The 24379-nt window shown below is 53.4% G+C and overlaps 1 protein-coding gene across 1 annotated transcript in view; it reads left to right on the top strand.

The window, feature by feature from the left end:
• MEGF6 (multiple EGF like domains 6) overlaps positions 1-24379 on the top strand; it is a 140987-nt gene that overhangs the window by 13813 nt on the left and 102795 nt on the right. Inside the window, exons 2-4 of the mRNA XM_007945523.1 lie at positions 3044-3178; positions 7845-7954; positions 22489-22593. Of these exons, the coding sequence (XP_007943714.1) occupies positions 3044-3178; positions 7845-7954; positions 22489-22593 (350 nt within the window). The remainder of the gene's footprint in view (positions 1-3043; positions 3179-7844; positions 7955-22488; positions 22594-24379) is intronic.

Raw genomic sequence — 24379 nt, 5'->3', positions numbered from 1 at the left:
TCTGCTAATTGGGGTTTAGTCCAATTCTGTATCCTTCCCTTCAAGGCTCAGGGGTCCACGATTATCTTCTGTGTCTGTGTTAATTGGTTTCCCTTTGTTGAAGAGGGTCTGTGCAATCCTTCTGCCTAGTCCGCCATCTTGCCGGAACTCTTGCTTCCATAAAGTTTTATAGCCTTGAAAGCACAACAGGGGTCACTCTGAGTTGGAATCTATTCAATGGCAGTGAGTTTGGTTTTGGTTTGGCTGTCTTTGGAGTTCTTGGGTTTGTAGATGCAGCTGCCTTTACAAGAGGGCATTATTCTTCCCCTGTGTCTGCGTCTCTGCTGCTCTTTTTATAACTCCGAAATAGCCGCAACCATGAGCTCAAACATGTGGTGACCTTGAGGGTGATGTGGGGCCATGCAACATTTCATTCTGTCATACATGAGATTGCCGTGAGTCAGAGTGGACTTGATGGTGGCTAGCCCTGTATAACTCAGAAGGAGTTGGGTTTAGGACCTGCCCTACACTGGTGTGACCTCAGGTGATCGATCACATTGCACTGATCACATTATAGAAGGTGATTACCATACATTGTTGTTGTTAGGTGCTGTTGAGTCCATTCTGACTCATAGCGACAGTTCGTTCAGTAGAACAAAACACTGCCCTGTCCTGTGTCATCTTCACAGGCTTCACTGTGCTTGAGCCCATCGTTGCGGCCACTGTGTCAGTCCATCTTGTTGAGAGTCTTCCTCTTTTTCTCTGACCCTCCACTTTACCAAGCATGAGATCCCTCTCCAGGGACTGGACTCTCTGACCACATGACCTAAGTAGGTGAAACAAAGTCCAGCCCCTCTCACTTCTAAGGAGCTTTTCAGCTGCACTTCTTCCAGGATTTGTTTGTTCAGTGTATGTTTGTGCCTTACATTGTATTAGATTAAATCCACAAGTATTTGCTGTGGTTAGTTGCCATCAAGTTGGCTCCAACTAATAGCGACCTATGGGTAGCAGAATGAAACACTGCCTGGTCCTGAGCCATCTTCAAGGTGGTTGGCATGTTGGAGCCCGTTGTCACGGCCATTGTGGCAATCCATCTCATTGAGGATTTCACTCATTTTTGCTGACCCTCTACTTAACCAAACTGATGTCCTTTTCTAGTGATTGTAGTTAGGGCCTGTGGGGTCGATTTCTGCTCATATTGACTCCATGTGACAGAGTAGGAGTGCCCCATACCCTAGAGTTTCTAGGCTGTAATCTTTTTTTTTTTTTCTTATCTCAATCCAGATTTTCTCTCTTTCATTTGTATCTAAAACCAAAAAGCTCACTGCCATCAAGTTGATTAGAACAGCCTTGTAGGGTTTCTAAGGCTGTAAATCTTTATGGAAATAGACTGCCTCATTTTTCTCTGCCTCATTTTTCTCCTGTCGAGTGCCTAGTAGGTTTGAACTGCTGACCTTTTGGTTAGCAGCCCAGTGCTTTAATAGCTATGCTTCCAGAGCTCCTCATTTGTATCTACAGTTTAGAATGTTACTTGTTGAGGGCATTGTCTTGAGGAATGGAGTTAGAGCTGTTCCTTCCCAGAGTTCAGTTGAGACATGATCATTGAAAGCCACTCACCATGTTGGCCTTCTGTTGTTGTAAAGGGTCAAGATCAAACCCTCCAACTGAACAGGTTTGGGTATCTTTCATAAAACAGGTTAAATACATTTTCTAATTTCACTTGGGAGCTCTGGTAGCATAGTGGCTAAAGCACTTGACTGCTAACCAGAAGGCTGGCGGTTCAAACCCACCAGCCACTCCTCGGAAGGAAGGTTGGGCAATCCTACTTCCGTAGTGATACTGCCTCGGAAACCCAAGGAGGGGTCGCTATGAGTCGGGGCCGACTCGACGGCACATAACAACAACAACAACAATTTCACTTGGTTCTCTACATATAAGAACTGAATAAATTCCTATTCAAGTTTAGTTGTACATAAGACATTAATTTTCTATATTAATAAAAAACAAAATCAAACTCACTGCCATTGAGTTGGTTTAGACTCATAGCGACCCCTCCTTGGGTTTCCAAAGTGGTATCTCTAAGGAAATAGATTGCCCGGTCTTCCTTCCGAGGAGTAGCTAGTGGGTTTGAACTGGAGTTCAATGAGGAGTAGCTGGTGGGCCTTCTGGTTAGCAGTCAAATGCCTTAGGCATTACGCCACCAGAGCTCCTTGTACATTAATAATCTCTGCAAACAGAGGTGTATATTTTCAAAGTCTCAAAAATTAAGACTTTGTTCCTCAATGTCTTTGTTCTCCTTTGTTTCCAGAGCCCATGCAATGCCTGAAATGTGTGACCCCTTCTCCTTCCTTTAGGGAGTTGTGTTTTTCCCTGAGGCATCTTACCTCGTGCCAGGTTTAAACTATCTCAACACTTTAAAAAGTAGGCCAGGGTCCAACTTTAATAAATTCAGTTGCTGTAGCTACCTACCCATCAGCAAAACAGAACTATCTGAATAAATGCCATATCCACCAGGACCAGTGTTAGGTATTTCTGGGTTAGACACCCAAAGTCACCTATTTGAAATAATGCTAATATTGATCTGGGGATTTGTTTAAAGTATTTATTAAAGAGTAACTGGATGCAAGTAAAGTAGTCTAGGACATAGCAAGTATTCGAGGAAGTTCCGATTCTTCACCTTTCTGACCCCGAGGAGGGGCATGGACATGGACACACCCAGAGCACCCTGAGGACTGGGTAATGGGGAGCAGGCTGTAATCTTCACAGCCTTTCAGTCAGCAGCTGAGCACTTAACTGTCACACCACCAGAGCTGCTCATTCCAGTGACTGGAGGCTAGGAGGGCACAGTTCAATCCGTCCCAGTGGTGGCTGTGGGGACACTGTGCTGCACTCCCTGTCTCTTCTCTTTCTGGGCCTGCTGGGCACCAGGGAAGAGAAGAGCCCCTTGCTGTGGATGCCTGACCCCTGCTTCGGGCCCACACTGTATGCTTCCCCCAGGGCAGCTGGCAGGTTGGGCTGGCTGTTGGTAACCCAGATGCTGACTGTGTGTGTCCCTCTGTCCCAGGCCCCACGTGTGTGCTGAGCAGGAGCTGACCCTGGTGGGCCACCGCCAGTCCTGTGTGCAGGCCTTCAGCCGCACTGTGCCCGTGTGGACGCCAGGCTGTGGGCCGCAGAGGTGGTGTGTCAGCCACGTGAGGAGGTATGTACCAGGCCCGCCAGGTTCCATGTGGGGGGCCTGCTGTCACCCAGAGTCCACTCACTGCCTAGGAGCTGGGGCCCTGGGGCTGAACCATCCTGCCTACCCCTAGCTGAGGTGGGGGCTAAGCAGGAGGCTTGGGGCACTGGGAGATGATGCCATAGGGGAGGGCCTAGCATGGGGGGGGGACCTGGGGATTTTATCACATCACAGGCCTCACCCAACCATATGGTTGTTGTCCACTAAAAAAAAAAACAAACCCATTGCTATTGATTCGATTCTGACTCATAGCGACCTCCATTGGGTTTCCAAGGTAGTAAATCGTTATAGAAGTAGATTGCCCTATGTTCCTTCATGGAGCAGCTGGTGGGTTTGATCTGCCAACTTTTTGGTTAGCAGTCAAATGCCTTAAGCACTATCCACTCGCCTCTATTTTTTCATCCACGAAGTGGACAATACTGCCTGTGCTGATGGTGTTGCCTGTTAGTGCTCATATTGGTCCCTGGGCCTGCTGTAACAAAGTGCCATCCATGTACTGGGAGCTTAAAACCAGACGGGTCAATTCTCCCACAGTTCTGGAGGATAGATGTCAGAAATAAAGGTGTCATCAGGGCCGCTTCCTCTGAAGGCTGTAGGGGAGGGTCCTTCTTTGTCTTTCCCAGCTGCTGGTGGTTGGCTTGTGACTGTGTCACTCCGACCTGTCATCACATTGCTCACTTGTGTGTCCTTTCCTCTTCTTATAAAGACACGAGTCGTTGGACTTAGGGCCCCTCAGTTAACACAGGATGACCTCATTATAGACTCTTCATTTCATTACATTTGCAAAGATGCTTCCTCCAAATAAAGTCACATTCGCAGGTACTGGGTTGTGAACATAGCTTTTTGGGGCCCCATTTTAGCCTGCTGCATGCTGAACCTAGGTTACATGCTTGGCTGCTAACCAAAAGGTTGGTGGTTTGAACCCACCCAGTGGTTCCACAGGAGAAAGAGCTGGCAATCTGCTCCTCAAGAGGAAGACCTGGTAATTTGTCCCTGTAAAGATTACCCACTGCTGTCGAGTCAATTTTGATTCAGAGCCACCCTATAGGACAGAGTAAAAATGCCCCATTGGGTCTCCAAGGCTGTAGTCCTTACTGAAGGAGATAGTCACATCTTTCTCCTGTGGAGCAGCTGGTGGATTTGAACTGCTGACCTTTTGGTTAGTAGCCCAGTGCTTCACCATTGTACCACCAAGGCAGCCTAGGAGACCGTATAAGGTAGTTCTACTCTGTCACATGAGGTTGCTATCAGTTGAAAATTGATTTGATGGTACCCAACAATGCTAAACCTAGGAGCACCCTTCCCTAGCTGCTTGGCACAAGGCAGGACTTAGAAACAGGCACTCATGAGCAGAGCAACTGCCAGGAGGGGCGGGGAGGGGGGCTGGCCTCAGTTGTCCCCACACCTGGCATTTGAGCCCCACAGAGGCCACCTGGGCAGCACTGGCCTTATCCTGGAGCCCCTGGCCTAGCCCTCACAGAAAGAGCCATGGCCCACTATAGCCTGGTTGCCTGTGCTCAGCTTTGTTTCCTTGGCCCTTACATGGTGGGCATTAAGCCGTTCTGTGGCCCAGGGTTTTTAGGCAGTGTGGCTGTGGCCACACAGGGGGAGTGATGGATTGAACCATGAACCTTGGTCTGTTAGACTCCATAGCCCAAGTGCTGGCCGTGACGCACAGAGTGTCTATTAAACTCCTATTCACCCTTAAAAACCCAGTTCAAATATAGCCTCCTCCAAGAGTCCTCCACCACCTCTGGGAAGCTAGTGGCTATCTTCACTCTACCCTGCATCAGTGGCAGATACATGAGGCTTGAAGGCAGAGAGAAGAAGAAGTAGCGTGGCAAGTTAGGTTGGTGTACACACTACACGCCCTGCCATCGAGTTGGATCCAACTCATAGCGACCCCTCCTTGGGTTTCTGAGGCAGTATCACTATGGAAGTAGATTGCCCAACCTTCCTTCTGAGGAGAGGCTGGTGGGTTTGAACCACCAGCCTTCTGGTTAGCAGTCAAATGCCTTAGGCACTATGCCGCCAGAGCTCCCTAGGCTGGTGTAGGGGACGGTAATGATGAGACCAGCAAGAGAGAGGAGGCTGTGACTGGGAAGGAGGGGCTGTGGGCTTGTCTCCCACAGAGTCTGTGTCAGCTCTGCATCTGGTTCAGGTCTAGGACACCTGGTCTGGGACTTGGGCCAGGTGTGTTCTGAGCATAGCAGGTGCTTGTCTCAGCCGTGTGTAGGTAATGGGAAGCCTTGGCTGTGATTCTCCCTGTAGGGTAGTGGGGGCAGGGCATCTTTAGCAGTGAAACGTGAACATGGAGCAATGTAGGCCGCTGGGAAGTACGTGGGCCATCAACCTGGGAGATGCAGCTTTAGCTCCATCACCTTTGGATCAGCAGTGTCTGCCAGGCCGCTGGGGACTTGCCAAGGCTTGTGGCTGCCTAGAGAGCTACTCAGTGGGCTCTGGCCAGCCATGAGGGCCACCACCTCTTGGCTAGAGCAATATGGCAGCCAGATGTGGATAAATGTAGGCTCGGTCCAGGGTGTGATGATGCTGGTTCTCCAGAATTTTCACCATCGGTCACAGGCCCTGGAGCTGTTTGGCTTCCAGTGTTTTCTTTCTCTAGTAATTCCTGGGGCCTGAGGAGAGGTCTCCAGTTGGTCAGAGAAATGCACAGAGTGGGTGGGACCAGTGGGTGGGAGGCAGCACACTTCACACCCCATCAACCGACTATACCCCAGCTTATGCTAGCCACTGGGATGTGTGCACACGCCTGGCAATTTGTCCCTGTAAAGATTACCCACTGCCGGGTAATCTTCTGAGACAGACTGATGAGATACCTCGCCTTATGTTCTCCAAGGGAGAGCCAAGGGAGCATGGGGCTTATAGGAAGCATTTTGGGGCTTAGGTCTGGATCCAGACATTCACGTTGATGACCTGGCCCAGGTTCAGAGTCTGCCTAGGCCTCAATTTTCCTATCTGCAGAGCAGTGAAAACTATGCTGGGTGGCAGCTGGGATGAGAATTAAGTGACCTTCCCAGGTGGACATGGTGACTGTCCTGGAGGGTCCTGCCCCACCCCTGAGCATGCTGCCCCCTCTTCTAAGCCCCTGCCCCTCCCTCTGGCCTACTGTGGTGACCCAACTCCTCCAGCCCTGGCTCCTCTGCCAGCAACTGGGGTGCTGTGAGCTTCAGAGGGAAGCATTGTCAGCTCTTGTGGGGCTGGGGGGCTACAGGCTGACCGGCACCTTTTGAAGCTCTTTAATTTGGGGGGCATGGGGGAGGAGTGTTCCTGGTGGCTGGAGGGGCAGCACATTGCTCACCTCTGGGACCACATAGCTCCTGCCCTGTGGCCTGTTGTTGTTAGGGGCCGTCAAGTCATCTCTGACTCATAGCGACCCTATGTATAGCAGAGCAAAGCACTGCCTGGTCCTGGGCCAGCCCCGTGCTCCCTGCTATACCTGAGCCCATCGTTGTAGCCACTGTGTCAGTCCATCTTGTTGAGGGCCTTCTCCTGTGGCCTGTGGCCTGGGAGGGGATAAATATTGAGCAGACGGGCCCAAACACTCTCACTGCCAACTATTGTCACACTGCCGGCTGTACCCCAGGTGAGCAGTTTCATGTCCTGCCAAGTGGGGATCTCTGAGACACTCAGGGGGTGTGCTGTCTGCATGCATGCACGCACACACACTTCCGGGAAGCCAGTGGCTCTGGTTCCTGGTGTGTTTATGGGCTGTATCGCACCTTCTGGAAGGGAGCCCAGTTTGCTGCAAGAAGACTTTTGTCCCTTAGAGACATTACCCAGGCCTCCTGGGCTCCCAAGGCTCAAGGACCCTTAACCCAACATCTGCTGGCCAGGCCTGGTCCCCATCCCCAGACAGAGCACAGTGGGGGAGCCTGAAGTTTTCTATCCCGGCCCCCTCTCTCCCCCCTGCAACATATGTACTGGTCTGTCAGTCATCTTGAATGCTGGAACTGCACAGCTCCTGGGACCCAGGTGGAGGTGGTTTGGGAGGAAGAATGAGAGGTGAGGGTGTTTCCCCAAGGAGGCCTGGGTGGTGGCAGCTCTTTCCACTGTCATCCCTTGAGCACCAGAGAGAGACCCTGCCCAAATGTGGCCTAGAGGGAGAAGCAGGGGCTTAGGGGCCCTGGGATGGGGATTCAGCCTGGCCAAAGGCAGCCTGCTCAGGGGCGGGCAGGACCCCCCAGGATAGTCATGGTGTCCCCCAGTTTCCCAAGTTCTTGCTGTCCTCCCAGGATAGTCTCTCTATCCACCCAGTGTCCTTCCCACAGCACTGCTCCCCGCACTGGGTACCCAGGGGCGTCTCAGGTCCGCTGAGCCATTCCAGAACCACTCATGGCTCCTTGGCTGGGTGGTGGTTACCAGGGTACTACAGGTCTGACTTCTCAACCTTTGCAGCCTGGCCTGGCAGTGAAAGCCAGGTGTGGACCCCAGCTTGGAGCTGGAACAACCATGTTGGGCTGGATCGGGCCCATCAGGTGGTATCATCCTTCCTTCTGTGTGGCCTGAGCTGGTTACCCTCACTTCCTGGCCTGGTCTGTGAATCAGGGACAGGGTGGAGGTCAGCCTTGCAGCCCCACACCCTAACGCTCCATCTTCCCTTCTTTTCTAGAACCTTCTACTACACAGCCTACAGGCAGGTGTACACCACAGAGGCCCGGACACTGCTCAGGTGCTGCCCCGGGTGGACCCAGCAGCCTGGTGACAAGGGTTGCCTCTCCTGTGAGTGCCCCCCCCCCCCGGCCCATGTGGCTGACTTGCATTCCCTACAGATCCTGTAAATCTGGGCCTTGGAGGTCTGTGCCTAATTAGGAATGTCTTCCTAGCACTGGCCAAGTGCAACTCCATGCCTTCTGTGCTGTCTGGGACTTCCAGGGCCAGGAACTCCATACCTCTGCTTGCCAAAATCTGTCACATGGCATCAGAAAGAGAGAGAGCAGTGAGAAGTCTGGGCCAGTGCTGGCAGGAGTGGAGGCAGAGCTGGGCAGTATGGGGAGGTGCTCAGTCTGCACTGTTGCCCCAAACTGGCTCGGTGGCATGGTGCCTGTCTGGGCTACCTGAGCGCCTGGCAGGGGAGACTCTGGGCGCAGACCTTGTCAGTGTCAGGAGTTGTGTGCCTCCTGGTTTGGCGCCATATGACTGTGTGGGGCCCCTCTCCTGCTGGTCATGCCATGCACCCTTCCTGGCTTTGGGGACTCTTGTCAAGACAGCTGAAGTGGAGGGCCAGCTGTACTATGCTCCCCTGTGGCTGATTGGGGCCAAGCTAGGTACCCTTGGAGCTTTGTGGACACAAGAATGGTTCTTGTCCTTTCCATCTCCTGTTGCTGGCAGCCTGGGCTGTTGGTTCCATCTGGTCCCTAGTCTCTGCTTCTGCGGGATGTTCCCAAAAAGTGTCCTTGGTACAATGTAGCAGTGAGGGGTGGTGCTGCCCACCATACACAGTACACAGGGAACTGGGCCATATGCGCTCCTGTCTCTGCAGTGATCCAGGCAGGTGCTGCTGCCTCTATGGAGATGAGGAGACTGAAGCACAGAGAGGTGACATAATTGTAGGTGGGGCTAGGACTGGGTCCATGTGTCTCAGCCTAGCAGGCAGCTAGGGACAAGTAGACTTGATGTGAATGAGGAGAGGTGGGCTGGTAGGCTAATGGGATCAAGTGGGCTGGACAAGTACTCTGGCAGAGGAGTGGGGACAGGTTGGTAGGTAAATGTGGAGACAGATGGACTTAGAGGTGAATGTGGGGACAGGTGGGCTGGCAAGTGAGTGTGGAAAGAGGTAAACCTGTGAGTGAATGTGGAGACAGGTGGGCCAGCAGATGAAAGAGGACATGTAAGCTGGGCAGGTGAGTGGGGATAGGCAGGTTGGCAGGCAAATAGGGAAGGATGGTTGGCAGGTTGAGTAGGGATAGGTGGGCTGGCAGATGAGGCTGACTATGTAAGAGGAGTCAATGTCAGAATAGTCAGCCCAGAGGTTGACAGACCTCGTCCCATAGGCCAGGCCACCCTGAGATGGTCACATGGTGTTTCTGTGTCATGAGGTAGGGATGGGCTGTGCCATGGGGGGCTGGAGGTCATGCTCCCTGGAGCTGGCCAAGCCATACCAGAGCACTGGGTTTCTGGCCTGTGTCCTCACCGTTCCACTTCTCATGGGCGTGTGGGGTTGCTGGCAGGGCTGTGGCACCTGTCCTTACGTGAACTCAGTGGGAAGAGGAGAAAGAGGAGGGATGAGCTTCTTCCAGCGGAGGAAGCGAGTGATTCTGGAAGGAGGACGGGGAAAGAGAGCAGGAAGCTCCAGACCCTGCCATCAAATGGGTGACAGGGATAGGGGATAATTACTGGGTCCTGGCCAGCTAGCCTCTCCCACAGACAGCCATGGGCAGGGTGGGAAGCAACCTGTCTCGTCACTGCTGATTATACAGCCAGTGCATCCATGCCTCCCTGCTCTGTTGTCTGGGGTAATAAAGAAATAGTGTTTGGTGGTAAGGAGGTGTGGCAGATGGGCAGGGCAGCATCACAGAGGAAGTCTTCCCCCTGAGGTTCCATTCCTAGGTGACGGTCCCTCGGGCCTCTCAAAAGGGAATCTAATAATTGGACAGAACAATAATAGCTTTGAGGGGCTTGGGGAGGTGGGGCAGAGGTGATGGCCTGCAGTCCAGGAGGTCACTGGTTGGAGACAGTGACCTTTGATGCTGGAGAAGGGACAGTGAGTGCACAATCCTGTGGAGCTTGGGGGCTGACCCTTGGGGCTGGAGGAGGGTATGTGCACTCACTTGGGGCTCAGGGAGGGGTCGGGGTGGTATGGGGGCAGAATTTGCCGGTATTGAGCCCTGTGCATGACAGTGTTCCCACTGCCCACCTGAGCTGGGGCTTGGGGGGAGGCCTCCCAGGGGCTTGCCATGTGAGAAGAGCCTAAACCAGCCCCAGGATGGGGCAGAGCCAGCCACTAGAACATCTCAGTAGGAGGAGGCCACCCGATGGGACAAGCGACAGGGTCTCCCACTGGAACATCCTAGGCAGCCTTGGCCTGCAGAGGTGGAGGAGCTGGGCTTGGGGCAGCTAGGGGTGATGGGAACATGGTGGATGGGGTCGAGGCCCTGGGACTCAGGTTGTCCCACTCTCTGTGAAACACAGTGAGAAACGCCTTGTGCACTCCAAACTTGAGGCAGGACCAAACTTGAGGTGGGACCCCCATTTGCACATCACATTTGAGGTGGGGCTCCCACATGTCTCCTGAACTTCATATAGGACCGCACATACATCCTGAACTGGAAGCTCTGTTTTTCTAGTTGTTTGTTTAGAAAAGTTCATTTTTAGCTTGGGAGTTACTTATTTATGAGTTTTACATTTGTTCTGAATGAGTCCAAAAAAGCCCTGTGATCTGGCTTCTCCGGAAGCTCACTTGTTTGCTTCTACTTTCTAGGTCACAGTGTGAGAAGGGAGTGGGTGTGGGCATATGTGGGGTGAGAGTGGGTTCCACAGGCCCAGAGGGGGGCCTCGGTTCCACAGTGACCATGTGTTCATATGCTCATCCACCCATCTTTTCACCCTTCTGTCTATCCACCCATCTGTCCATCCACCCATCTGTTTGTCCATCCACTCATCTGTCATCCACTCATTCACTCACTCATTCATTCACCGATTCATTTGTTTTTGTTCAGCTGCTGCCGAGTGGTGACTGCTGTGGGTGTTAGGGATTGGGTAAGGACTGGGCAAGGGCCATTCCTGCTCACAGGAACTCACAGTCTTGGGTGGGAGGACACCACTAATGCTTGTCATGTGACTGACCAGGCGGTGGTGGGGAGTATAGGGCTGACCTGGGGCTCTGGAAGACCTCTGAGGATGAGCCTTCCAGGTCCAGGGTGAGAATGGGCAGGTGAGGCCATCCAGGTGGGGCTTTAAGGACAGGGGAGTGGCCTGGGAGCTGGCTGGGAGTCCTGAGGTGGTTGGAGCAGAGTGAGCCAGGCAGGGAAAGGCTGAGCTGGTGGTCCTTAGGGGTGACCAGGGGAAGATGGCAGGCTGGGCTGGGGTTTGGACCTCCCCATTCCTCGAGGCTCTCCAGTTAGGAGGTGGAGCCTCCAACGACCTTTGTCCTTCCTGCTGTGAGCCATTGGGCCCCTGTAGCTCTGCCTAGGGACTTGCCTGTGGGGCATTGACATGGGGCACCAGGAGCCTGTAGGGCAAGTGTCCCCTGGTGGGGCTGATATCTACACTGAGCCAAGCAGCTAAGAGAGGACAATGTGGTGGTTGTCCTGGGTTTAAATTCCTTCCAGCCACTATCAGCTGCTTGTCCTTGGTAAGGTAATGCTTGAGGTCTTGGGCTCACACTCTTGTGACATGGATGTGGCAATGAGTGTCTCAAACTGAGAATTAAATGAGTACTTCCATGTGGAGCCTTAGTGTAGTGCCAGTACACAGTAAGTGCTCAAGCAGTGCTAAACCAGTTGCTGCAGAGTTGACTCCGACTCATGGTAACTCGACCTCATGTGTTTCAGAGTAGAACCATACTCCGTATGATTTTCAGTGGCTGCTTGTAAGTAGACCACCAGGCCTTTCTTCCCAGGCCCCTCTGGGGGCCTTTCTGTTAGCAGCTAAGTATATTACCTGTTGAACCACCCAGGGACTCCTAGCAGTGCTTGGTGGTGGGGACAAGGTATGCTCAGCCACGATTGCTTTGGGTTGAATTAGTGGTGGTGGTGGTAGTGATGGTGCTTGGGGACTCCTCGCCATCACATAAGTTGGCTAAGGCCTCAACCAGTGAGGTGTCAGACTAGTGGCCCCCATCCCCTCCCATCCGCCTTTGTGACATTCCTGAGCTCCGATGTGACCTGGAAACGTGGCTGTGTGGTGGACAATGTCAAGGTCTGAGGGTGGCCAGTATTTGTGTGGTAACGCAGAGATGTTTAATGCCTATGACAGAGAATGGCCGGAAGCTTCTAATCAGACTGCGATTTTCTCCAAGCTCCACCCAACAGCATTGTGCCTGGGAAGGGACTAGGAAGAAAATGTGCTGGGCCAGGCAGTGTGGCTGATGACCAGGCTCCTGGAGCCCCCGTGGTTCTGCCAACAGCACACCCTGGCAGCAGCTGGCTCAGACCTTGTCCTTTCTGCTCAGGGTGGCTCTCTGAACCCCTTACCTAGTTGGGGTGAAAAGTTTTACCTAGACTTTCCTGATGTTTCTGCTGTACTTGCCCTGGGTCCTGGCTGAACCATCTGCCTTGGGCTCCCCCTCATCAAAGGGGGAACCCCTAATTCAGAGTGGCTAAGTGAGGTGCCTGGCCTGCATGCAGCCCCAGTCCCTGAGAAGAATGTGCACAGGGGTGAGGCGCTGGGAGGCCTGTCTGCGGCTCCATATCTCCTCCTGGAGGGGCTGGGTGTCTGGCTGGCATGGTCGGTCAGTGTCCAAGGAGGCTGCAGATGGAGAGGCAGGGTGTGTGTTGCTGTCGGGAGCAGCCTGAGATGCTCCAGGTGTGAAGTGTGTGCTTGGAAAGGATTCTGTGGTCCAGGAAGCATGGGACTGTCTGCGTGGAGCAGAGTTGAGCTTTATTTCTGCGAGACTTCTCAGAGCCTTTACATGCTAATGTGCACCCTGGATTCCTGGGATGGAGTATTAGTGGTTTCTAAACCAATGGGGTCCATGGGCATCTTAAGACAGAAAGAAAGAAGAGAAAAGGGTCACCACTGAGCAGTTGAGCAGTGTTCCTACAGTGGTTGTAAAAAATGCTGTCATGGCGACTCACCCTTAAATATCCATGGGGCTGGTGGTTTGGGAGCCATGCGAGCTGGGAGTACATGGAGAAAGGAAACGGGCCCTGCCCATTGCATGGAGCTCAGGGTCCAGGGCAGGAGACACTCGGGAGAGGAAGGAAGGAAGAAGATAATTACATGTCAACTGGTGACAAGTGCTTCAAAGAACAATGACACAGTGGGGGTGGGGGATGGGGTTGTGGGCTTGAATGGATCCAGGAAGACCTCTCCGACCAGATGTTGGTGGCCTGGTGAAGTCAGGAGTGGGCCTGGGGGCAGGGAGCCTGATGGGAGGTACTGCTTGAAGAAGGGTGTATAAGGAAGGGTGCACGGGTCAGAGGTGTGTGGAGCTGTCTTGGGGGAGGCCAGATATCCTCCTTAGAAAACCCTGTGGCCTGGGAGGGCTTTTGATGGCTATGTCCCCTGCCTACAGGTGGGGTGGGCAGAGGGGGCAGGCACTGGGCTGCTGACTTGGCCTGTGTCTGTGTGCCAGTGCACGTTGTCTTTGTGTTCAAAGCTGGGGCATCCCAGGGCCTGGGGCCTGGGGCTGGGGCTCTGTGTCCACCATTTGATGAACAGGCAGACAGGGACACTGCAGCTTTCCTCGTCCCCTGGGATGCACAGGGCCCCACTTGGCTGCCCAGTCCTGACCGCTACTTCCTGTGTCTCCCTGTGCTCTGGGCCTGTTGGGGAGCAGGGTGTCAGCTGCAGGAAAGGGTTGCAGTGACCGTGGGGGTCTCCCTCTGCTTCCTGTCTCTGTGCTTGCTTGTCCTTTTCCTTCCTGGAGGGGCAGCGTGGGAACTCGCAGGGCGTGCATCCCAGCCTCCGTTCCTCCCTCAGACACCATACACTGCCACAGAGGCCCAAGTGGTTGTTGAGGGGGTATGGTGTACTGCTGTGACCTCCACTCTTCTCACTGCCCCCTCACACCAGGCCCTCCTGACCATGGGGTCACACACAGAACTCTCACACGCTCATCTGTGCCAGAGCTTACACTCACTGGTTCACTCCTCCCCTCCCCCTGAGCTCAGAGTCTTTCTCTCACTCACATGTGCATGCATACACTTTCATATGCACTAACACACTCACATGTGTACCAGCATACTACACACATGTATACACTCACATGCACATTCATATGTGTGAGTACTCACATGTGCACACACTCACATGCAAACTCACATGCACACATGCTCACACTCATGGATGCAGTCCGTCTACCCTCCCCCTGCCAAGTCTGTTGCCTCCTCTTTTCTCCTCTAGGACACCTACCCCTATCCTGGCTTCCAGGAGATTCAGGCTGCATGGACGCAGTTGGAGCTGGAGTCCCTGTTGCCTCAGAGCTCACAGGACCTCTGGTCCAGGCAGGGTGTTTGAGGCTGAGGGTGCTGGCCTTGCAGGCTGCCTGTCATCCCCCAGCTTTCAGGGACTGAGACCGACGTACATGGCGTCCACATTGTTGCTGTCTCAGACCCAGCTTGGGGGATTTAGTTGGTTACTGAGCAGAAAGGCATGGAGGGAATATCATTCATTAATACAGAACTCACTGACCATTGATTTGGTTCCCGGCCCCGGGCTGACTCTGGGGGTGCAGTGCTGGGGACACTGAGCCATCCCTGGTCACCACAGTGCAGTGAGGAGCTCAGCTCAGGCAGTGAGACCAGGATGCTGCTGGCCTGGAGCCCAGACAGACAGGGCACCATCCAGGCCAGCTGCCTCTGGAGGGTTCTGTGTGGATGCTGTGGGAGCTGGGCGTGGTGAGGCAAAGAAGGAGGGAAAGGCAGGGCCGCGGTGCCCTGACCTGCCTGGATTCCAAGAGTTCAGCAGCCAGATGTGAGGGCTGGAGGGTGGTGGGTTCTCCCGTCATCACCAGGGCACCTAGCCCCTGGTCCTCTCACTTCTCAGGGCCCAGCTCCCTGACTCAGTGGGCCTGTGTGTCTCCAGGCTTGGCCCTGGGCCAAGGAAGGCCTGCCCACCCACCTCTCTCCTTGAGGCCCACCTGTATGGAAGGTGCTGACTCTGGCACAGGGACTGGGGCCTGGAGCCTCCACACCCAGCATGGGGCCAGTTGGAATGACCCCTCCTCACACACAGTGAGTCTCTCGTAGGAGAGGAAGTTGGTGGTGGGACATCGGCTGAGCCCCAGCCCTAGGACGTCCAGGGGAGCTGACTCTCCTTGACTTCTGACTGGCTATGTGGGTGACCCCTGAGACTCTCAGTCCCATCCGTTCTCATGCAGCCCTTATCAGCGGCTCAGACGTGGCTTAGGAAACAGTGCTGCCACCCTCCCTGCTGATAAAAACTGAAATAAGGGCTGGTTTCCCAGCTGCATGCTCAGGGACCCCGTGAAGGATCCCTCACTGTCATCCTCACTGTCTCCCTTGTTCCTCTGGATGTTCACGGGCCTAGTGCTGCGTGAACCCCATCCCCCTTCATTGCATGGTGGTCAGTTGTCCTTTTCCATTTTGTTGAGCTGGGAGGCCAGCCAAGATATCACCCTGTGCCTGGGTTGTACAGTGAGGCCCTGACTGTTTGGTGCTGGCCTCTCAGAGCTGCTGGACGAGGGGTGCATGGAAACTTCTAAAAGTTTCCCTGGCACCTCCACTGTGTGGCACAAGCCCCTAAGAACACTTTGACTGCCCAGTCCCCCTGGCTGCAGGCAAAACAACAACAACAAAAAAAGCTAAACTCACTGCTTTTGAGTCGATTCTACTCATAGTGACCCCTCCTTGGGTTTCTGACGTGGTATTTCTACGGAAGTAGATTGTCCCATCTTCCTTCCAAGGAATGGCTGGTGGGTTTGAACTGCCAGCCTTCTGGTTGGCAGTCAAATGCCTTAGGCACTGTGCCACCATAACTTGTTTCATCATTACTTGCAGGATTGAGGGCCTGAGGCTGGTAGGTTTGTACTGCTAGGGTATCTCCTGGGGTGTAAACTCAGGTTGCCTAGACCCAAGACAGTGTTCCTGCAGGCTGAGATGCCTGGTAGCCTGAGGCTGGGTGGCCGTGCTCTGGGCCCACCATGCTTCAGACACTCCCCTACTGACTCATGACATGGACCCATCCCACCCTCTGAGGAGACCTCTTTGACTCTGGCCATCAGCCCAGGTCCATTGGAGCTGACACCTGACATGGGAGCATCACAGAGAAGCTAGGAACACTTTGCTGTCTCCCAGAGCTGCCGACAAAGCTCCCTGCCTGGGACCACTGGCTCCTGCAACCAGACGTTGGTGGGGGAACCAAGGCTTCAAACCTATTCTGCCTGGTTCAGTTATGACCAAAGGGAACTGGAATGGACCTGAATGTAAAATGTGGGTATATCACAACAATAGCTGGAATGGGAAAAATTATAGTTCAGTGAACTGCTAGGAACTTAATCTTCCTCTTAGAAAACAAGGGCAGTGAACACAGTGCATAGCAACCAAATCTCTTGACAGGCAGAGTCGGAAACGTCACTGCCCCGCTCAAAGATAGCAGTTGACTGTGCTCCTTTGTGTGTTGCTCTCTGCAGTCCTGGCAGTAATCCAGTCTTCTGCATCAGGCTCCTGAGAGGACTCACTATCCTCTTCCATATCTCCCATTCCAGGACTTCAACCTGTAATTTTTTTCCGTTCTGGTTGTTGTTCTGGTATACCACATTTTACACATCCTTTCTGTTCCCATTTCACTGCGTTGGCCACATCTGAATTGATTTGAAGCTAGGGGGAATGCAGCCCAGCCCTGCCTCACTGTGAACAGGGACCCTGGACCACTGAGACCCCTTGGGTTTTTCAGTGTTGGCACAGGCAGGCTTCCTGCCAGCAGGATGCCTGCATGGGGACCCTAGCCAGATTGTGCAAGGAGTTTCCTCTGTCCTCACTTCCCTGCCTGGCCTCAGGGCAATGCTGACCCTTGTTACCTGTGAGGACCTGAGATGAGGATGAGTACTGCTTCCAGGACAAGCCCTTCCCAGACTCCATCCAGAAGGTTCTGGGGTTCAGAGTTGGGCTGGGCTGGATTGGCATATGGCCATAGCACCCCAGCTCCCTGGGAATACAGATTGGGCAGCCAGGGGGAGGGGCTTCTTTGGGATAGGGGCTGTCCTGCTCCTGGCCCATTCCTGTGGAGGAGACCCCTTCCAGAGTGGACTGAGAAGGAGTACATGGGAAGCCAGAAGCCCCCGCACCTGAACCATCTCTAAGTAGAGGGGAGAAAGTGGGTCACATATTCAGGCTTCTCCAACATTTTGGAGCCTCTGGGGCTCCTCCAGGGCTCTTCTGGGGCTCCTCTGGGAATCCTCCTTGGGACACAGGGGAATAAGATGCAGGTCTGGGCTGCTGGAGGACTTTGGGAGGCTTTGAGGAGGCCCTGGGGACATGGGTGAGTGCTCACGGACACAGTTGGCTTCTAGAAGGTCTACTATTTCTTTACCATGTGGATTGTGAAGACTTGGTGACCTCAGCACATGGCATGCACAGCTGTGGGATGGGTGTCACTTTGGGTCACACCTGTCCTGCCTGGAACGGACCCCATAATTCCTCCAGATGGCCATTCAGAAGACAGGAGGAGAATGGGTGCTGGCTCCTGTCAATTGGCAGTTCCAGGGAGACTGGCCTGGGTCTGAACTTGTAGTCCTGAGTTGGCAGAGAGGTTTCTCTAGTTATTTTCATCCTGGCATCGGCTCCTGCCTCCCACCTCCCACTTCCTGAAGTGGGATTTCTCATCTTTTACCAAGAGAGAAAGTGGTGTTATGATGTTACAGGTGGTGCATAGGTTTGCTGCGCTCCCCAGATCTGCTGTCCTGCACCCAGGCCTGTCCAGGAGCATCCTTGGGATTGGACTACCTAAGGACCCGCCCAGGCTTTTGTTCCAGGAACACAGGGCTGACCTGCTGGACTTCACTACAGCAAAGGCCTGTCCTGGGAAAAACTGGGACAATTTGAATCTCACAGGAGGAGGCCAGGTGGTGCTGCTGTGGAGTGGGGGTGAGTGTGTACCTCAGCTTTTGGAGCTAAATGGAGTTCAACTTGACAGTATGCAGGTTATTGAAAATACTGCATTGCTATATGGAAACCATCTGTAATGGAGCTTAGCCCAAATTTTACCATCTTTCGGAGCAAGAAACTGAGACTCATAAAGGTTAAAGATTTATCTGCTGATACATTTTAGAACTGGAACTTGACATTGAGCTCCAAAGCTGTGCCTTGCTCAGGCATTGGCCTCGATCCTGGGGGCAGTGCAAGCTGGTGGTAGTGTTCCCCCCACTCCCTTTCTTTAAACTAGCTAAGGTTGTATGTAAAACAAATTTACTTATAAATCCCAAATTTGGTTTTGTGAGACATTCATCCATTATTTCATTTGACAGCCAGATATTGAGTTTGAGTAGATTTTACTCCCACATTTCCCACCTGGTCTTGTTTCTGTCACCTCTCATTTCTGTGATGGCCCCCCTTTTTCTCACAGAGGCTTTCAAGCATCCTCTTCTAAAGCCACACTCTGATGCTCATGAACTCTATTTTTTCAGGGGTAAGTTCTTCATTTTTCTGAATGTTTTGTCTCTTGCATGTGCTGGCTTTCCTCAAGTGCTGGGTGGTTCTTGGTTGGGTACTTGTCCTTACAGTGGGGACAACCCGTGCCTCTCTGTGCCATCCACTAAGAGGGATGGTGGGAGACAATGCCATTGTTTGCTGTTTTCAGTGACAGTGGGGGAGAGTGGGCATGCTGCTGGAGGTGGGTGTCACTCACTGCCACTCTTACTGCCCCATCCTCTGGGAGAGAGTCATGGAAGGCAGGTTGTGGTGGCCACCCATACCCTGTTGGTTTTCACTGATGCCTGGCCTACCCCAGGTGTCCACTCCCAGCAGGCGTGGCCTGAGGCCTCCCTCTCTGGCATCCTGTCTTTCCAGCATCCGCTGGGCCACCTGGTACACTTTTTTGTTGGTTTGGAGGGTAGGCTTGTGCAACTTTGTTTTGAACTTTGTTTTCCCCATTTCTATGAATGTGATGCCATGTGCTGCCACCTGTCTTGAAAACGGAACTCCTGTCCTTTCCCCTACAGCTTATCTACAAATAACCCCTCTCACATCCAGCTTTGTCCAGCTGGTTACTTGTTTGTTCATTTGTTTATTCATTCAATCATTCAACAGAGTCTATTGAGCTTCTCTAAAGTGTTGGTGCTGAAGAATATAATGATGACTAGGACAGACTTGCAGGTAGCCCATAGCTTGGGTTGGGAGATTTAAAAAAACCCAAAACAGACAAACCGGTTGCTGTTGTGTCCATTCTGACTCATGATGTCAGTACAACTGTGCTCCACAGGATTTTCAATGTCTTTTTTTTTTTTTTTTTGGGGGGGGGGGGCAATAGATCACCAGGCCTTTCTTCTGAGGTGGCTCTGGGTGGATTTGAACTGCCAACCTTTCAGTTAGTAGCTGAGTGCACAAACTGTTTACACCACTCCTAGGCTGGGAGATAGCCATCACCTAATTAAGTACTTGATTACGATTGAGGGCACGACAGTGCGGAAGTGCGAGGACCACAAGCACCAGGGTCTGAGCAAGGCTCCTTGGGGAAGAGGCGTTTAGGGTAGGACAGGTTGTCCAGGCATTGGTGGGTGGCAGGAACAGCTTGCTCACCCAGGACCTCCAAGTAGAGAAAGCTCAAAGCGCCTTGAGTGCTGGGCCTTGAGAGGGGAAGGCGAGAGAGTGGGGCATGGGGAACGAAGCTGATCTCCCGGCAGGGCCTCAGAGGCAAGGCCATGGAGCCCACAGAGTTGAGCTTTGTTCTAAGTCAAGGCAGCTGTTGGGGGCTTTCATCCAGGGGTGACGTGATTGTTTTAAAAGATCACAAAGACGTTGGGGTAGAGGATGGAATTTGGGTGAGCAGGAGGGGGAGGGGAGAGGAAGGGTGTACAGGGACAAGAGGTGATGGTGGCTTTGGCTGGTGGTAGTGGAGATGGAGAGAAATGGGTATGTTCAAGACACGTGGGTGGCAAGACTGATTAGGTGAGCCATGGGTTGGCTATGGGTATGGATTGAGCAGTATTATGCACGAAGATGGCTCCCAGTTGTCTGACCTGAGCCAATAGGTGGGTGGTGGTTCCATTTACAGAGATGGGGAAGGAGGATTTGCCATGTGCTTAGAAGGGATGATCGTCTCGTCCTGAAGCAGTCGTGGATGGGCTGCTCTGTGGTTTGCCCTGATGACATGCTTGAAGCCATATGTGGCCCAGTTGTTAGGTGCTGTTAGGTGGCCTCCGACACATAGCAACCCTGTGTATAACAGTGAAATGCTCCCCAGTCCTGCAACAGCCTCACAGTTGTTGCTATGTTTGAGCCTGTTGTTGGAACCATTGTGTCAGTCATCTCATTGAAGGTCTTCCTCTTTTTCGCTGACTCTCTACTTTACCAAGCATGATGTTCTCCAGTGATTGGTCCCGCCTGATAACATGAAAACTTGCCATCTTCGCTTCTAAGGGGCAGTCTGGCTGTACTCCTCCAAGACTGATTGGTTCCTTCTGGCAGTTCATGGTATAGTCAGTATTCTTCACCAACACCACAATTCAGTTGTGTTAGTTCTTCTTCGGTCTTACATTTAGGATTTTAGGACTTCATTTTACTTGGATCAACAAAAAATGCTCATGGAAACAGCAGTCAAGAAATCAAATAATATTTTGCACTGAGCAAATCTGCTACCAAAGACTACTTTAAATTTTAAAAAGCAAAGATGTCTGGCCCAGGGAGGTGGTCAGTTACTCGCTTCCATGCTGGATGTAGAAAGAGAGAGCAGTGGCTACTTCCAGTCCTGTGTCCTGGTGTGCATGTGTGTGCATGTGCACTTGTGTGTGAATGTGTATGCATGTGCCATGTGTGCATTTGCCTGTGTATGCATGTGTCTTCATGTATGCATGTATGTACACATGCAAGCATGTGCATGTGTACACAGTTGTGCAGTAGATTTGACTATGTCTGTCACCCTCCTCTCCAGAAAGGGGGGGTGCAATCTACTGGTCTTTGAGGAGGTGTTTTTAGCTGGGACAGCCAGGGGTGCTACAGAGGTCCAGAGAGGAGAGGGGAGCAGGGTCTTGGTATGACTTGTTTTGTGTGTCTGGTGAACCAATTCAATGATTTCCACATGTGTAATTCAATGACATTGGTTACATTCCTGATGTTGTATACTCATTCTTGCTATCCTTTTTCAAATTATTCTACTACCATTAACATAAACTCAATGCACCCTAAGAAAAAACTCCCCCTTTTCCCTCCCTCCCACCCTTGGTAACCACTGATAATCTTTGGTTTCTATACCAAAAAACCAAACTCACTGTCATCAGTTGATTCTGACTCATAGCAAACCCCCATTGGGGTTCCAAGGCTGTAAATCTTTACAGAAGCAGACTGCCTTATCTTTCTTCTGCAGAGTGGCTGTTGGGTTTGAACCACCAACCTTTTGGTCAGCAGCCAAATGCCTTAAACACTACACCACTAGAGGTATCTTTACTTATTTCATAGAAGTGAGAACCCACAGTACTTGCCCTTTTGGTGAGACTCTGTAGGAGCTCATTTTCCTTTCCTCTCTGTTACAGATTAGGCAGATGCTTCCTGGTCAGGCAGGGGACGGAGGGTGGGATGAAGAAGAGGGACATGTGAGGACTGTGAAGACAGGCATCAGGACAGGACACCTGAGTGGGGGACGGGATGGAGGGAGGTGTCATTGACTCCGAGGAGGGGTGGAAACGGGTAAATTGACACTTCCCCTCCAATGGCCTGGACTCCAAATTGTGACAGGGCAGGGGCATTGGGCCCCAGGTGAGGAGTCTGGCCAGGCTCTGGCCAGGCACCTGCTCCCTGCCTGGAGGGGTGGCCTGCCTTTGCAGTTTGGGCTAGCTGTCATGGTGAAAAGTAAACACTGGTTTTCTTTCTCTGTAAACTTGCCCATGTCAGAGGTTTTGGGCCCTCTGTGCCTGGGCACTGATGTTCCCTGTTAAGTGGGCCCCAGGCAGAAGAGGGTTGCAGGGGCCTCCACCCATTCCCCTGGGTTCCTTGTGGCCTGCTAGACCCATGGCTGCCACCCCCGTCCTGTTTTGGACACATCCTTATGCTGCTACAGGGGTTTGCTGGAAGGAGGAGGGTGTGGGGCCAGAGTTTGGGATGTGGATGAGCAGTTAAAGGGATGTCTGCAGGGGTGGCCTGAGGGGATGGGGGCCCTGGAAGCCTGGGCAGCAGCTGGCAAACATTGGCATGCAATTATGAAGAGGAAGAAGCACTAGGAAGGCCAGGTGTCTCTCTGTGTGGGCCCTGGGTGGTCCTCCTGACCACGGCACCCGAGAGTCCTGGACTTGGATCCTGGCTGGGCCTGCTGGCCTGGCAGGGGACCCCCACCTCAGGGCAGAGCAGGAGCTGAATGGGGAAACTTCACTAGGCCCCCCAGGGGCTTTGTGTCAAGCACGTGGCCTCACTTGTTGCTCCCTGGGCGGGGTGGTTTGGGAGGCCTCTGCTCTGCCCCTCCTCACCTGTCCCCACTTTCTTTTACAGCCGTCTGCAACTCTGGAGTCTGCTTCAATGGTGGCCACTGCCAGCCAGGCTCTACCCTGCCTTGCGTCTGTCCCCAAGGCTTCCAGGGTCCCCGCTGTCAGTATGGTGAGTGGGGTGCCATTGGGGTATCCAGCTGGGGACACACCAAGGCCCTGGCCGTGGCAAGAATGTGGGTGGCAGGCCTGGAGGAAGCAACAGGGCAGGAAGATGCAATAGGTCTGGGGGATGCAGTGGTCATGGGGATGCAGAGAGGCCAAGGGACACAGAAGGGCTGGGAACATAGAGGAGCTGACTGCCTGGGCATCATCCTAGGCATGCAGTGTGTTAGGGGGTTCATGCCTTCCCCCCCCTCCCCCACCCCCTCTTTGCAGGCTCTGAGGCTCTTGGGAGAAGGGCTGCCCTGAAGGTCCCACTTCCTTCATGGATGCCTGGGCCCCACACAGTCCTTTAGATGGACACCAGGCCCAGAGCAGGACAGTGCCTTGCAGGGACCCTGAGCAGCTAGAAGAGCAGCATCATGGGGTCCCCACACAATGCTGCCCACCTTGCCGGAGGCTGTCATTGTCTTTGGAGTTGAGGATGGGCCATCCCAGGGTCCTGCCTGCAGGGTGTGAGCCCCACACCAGGTGTGAGAATCATGCTGAGAACCAGACCATGGTGCCTGAGTTGTCCTATGGGAAAGGGTCCCTGAGTGGGGATGGGTGGCAGAATTCCAGTTGAGAAAAGTGTGCGGATGTAGGAAAAGCTCTTCCTTTGAGAGGCGGGAGGCATGCGCCCTGCTTCCCTTGGGTTCCTGCTCTTTCCAAGTGTCTTCATTGAACAGGAGTTTAAAGGCCTCTTTGGCGCCAGAACACAAGCCGGCTCTCTGGGTGAAACGGGATACTTGCAGCCGCTTCCGCTGCTTTGAAGTGGCTTCTGTGGGAGCTGTTAGGGGCTTCTTCCCAGGTGGACACTGAAGGCGGGCAGAGGGGGGATGTGATGCTGTCGCTTCCTGTCTGCCCAGCCGGTGGTTGGGAAGTCTGGGGGGCCTGGGGCAGTTTGTAAGGAGACCCCCGCCCACTCGCTGCTCTGTGATGGCCGAGCAGTAGGATCTTGGGGGAGCTGGTGTGTCTTCTGCACGGTTCTGAGATGCAGCCAGCCACGCAGGATGCTGCCCAGGCAACTCTGATCATTTAACAAGAAGCATTTGCTGCTGGGTGTGGTTGGGCCAGGTGCTTGGACGGCAGGGAGGGTGGCTGCTTGGGGCCATGCTGGGTGTGTGCCCTGCCCGACATCACCCCATGATGCCCCAGCTCCAAGGCTGGACCAGGCTTCTTGCAATTTAGAACTGGTCACGGCAGTGAGGTTGGGGTCCCTGTGGGACAGAGGGGCTTGGCGGTCACACTTCACCTCTTCTCCGGAACTTTAATGAGGCCTGGTGGGATTAGTCCCTTTTGCCTGCTCTCTCTGAAGCAGGCACTGCTGGACCTCAGCTTCATCAGAAAAACAGGGCTTGGCCCTGTGGGGTCAGGGGGCCCCAGCAGCAACCTTTGGGAGATTCAGGGCAGGGTCGTGGCTGCGTGGTCAGTAAAGCAGACCCTGCTGTGGTTGCTGCTCCTGGGGAAGGGCTGGGAAGGGCCTCTGGAGGGGTGGCTGTCCCAGGGCACCAGTGTGGGGCACTTGACTTACCCCCCTGACACTGGCCTTCCTCTAACCCACCCCTCTTTATACTCCTTTTCTACTCCTGGCCTGAGGCTCTGTGGAGGCCACCTACCCCCTTAGTACGGAGCAGCCTCCTCTCCCCTCCTCTCTCCTCCCCTCCCTCCTTGACACTTGGCTTCTAGCAGGGGGCTCCATATCCAGTGGGGAGGGTGTGTGTAGGGGTGACTGTGGGAGGAGACAGATAAGGCAG

The sequence above is a fragment of the Orycteropus afer genome, unplaced genomic scaffold (assembly GCF_000298275.1).
Source record: "Orycteropus afer afer isolate SDZICR_OR568_19922 unplaced genomic scaffold, OryAfe1.0 scaffold00136, whole genome shotgun sequence".
Classification (NCBI taxonomy): Eukaryota; Metazoa; Chordata; class Mammalia; order Tubulidentata; family Orycteropodidae; genus Orycteropus; species Orycteropus afer.
Note: the sequence above shows the minus strand (reverse complement) of the source record. Positions and strands in the feature narration are given on the sequence as shown.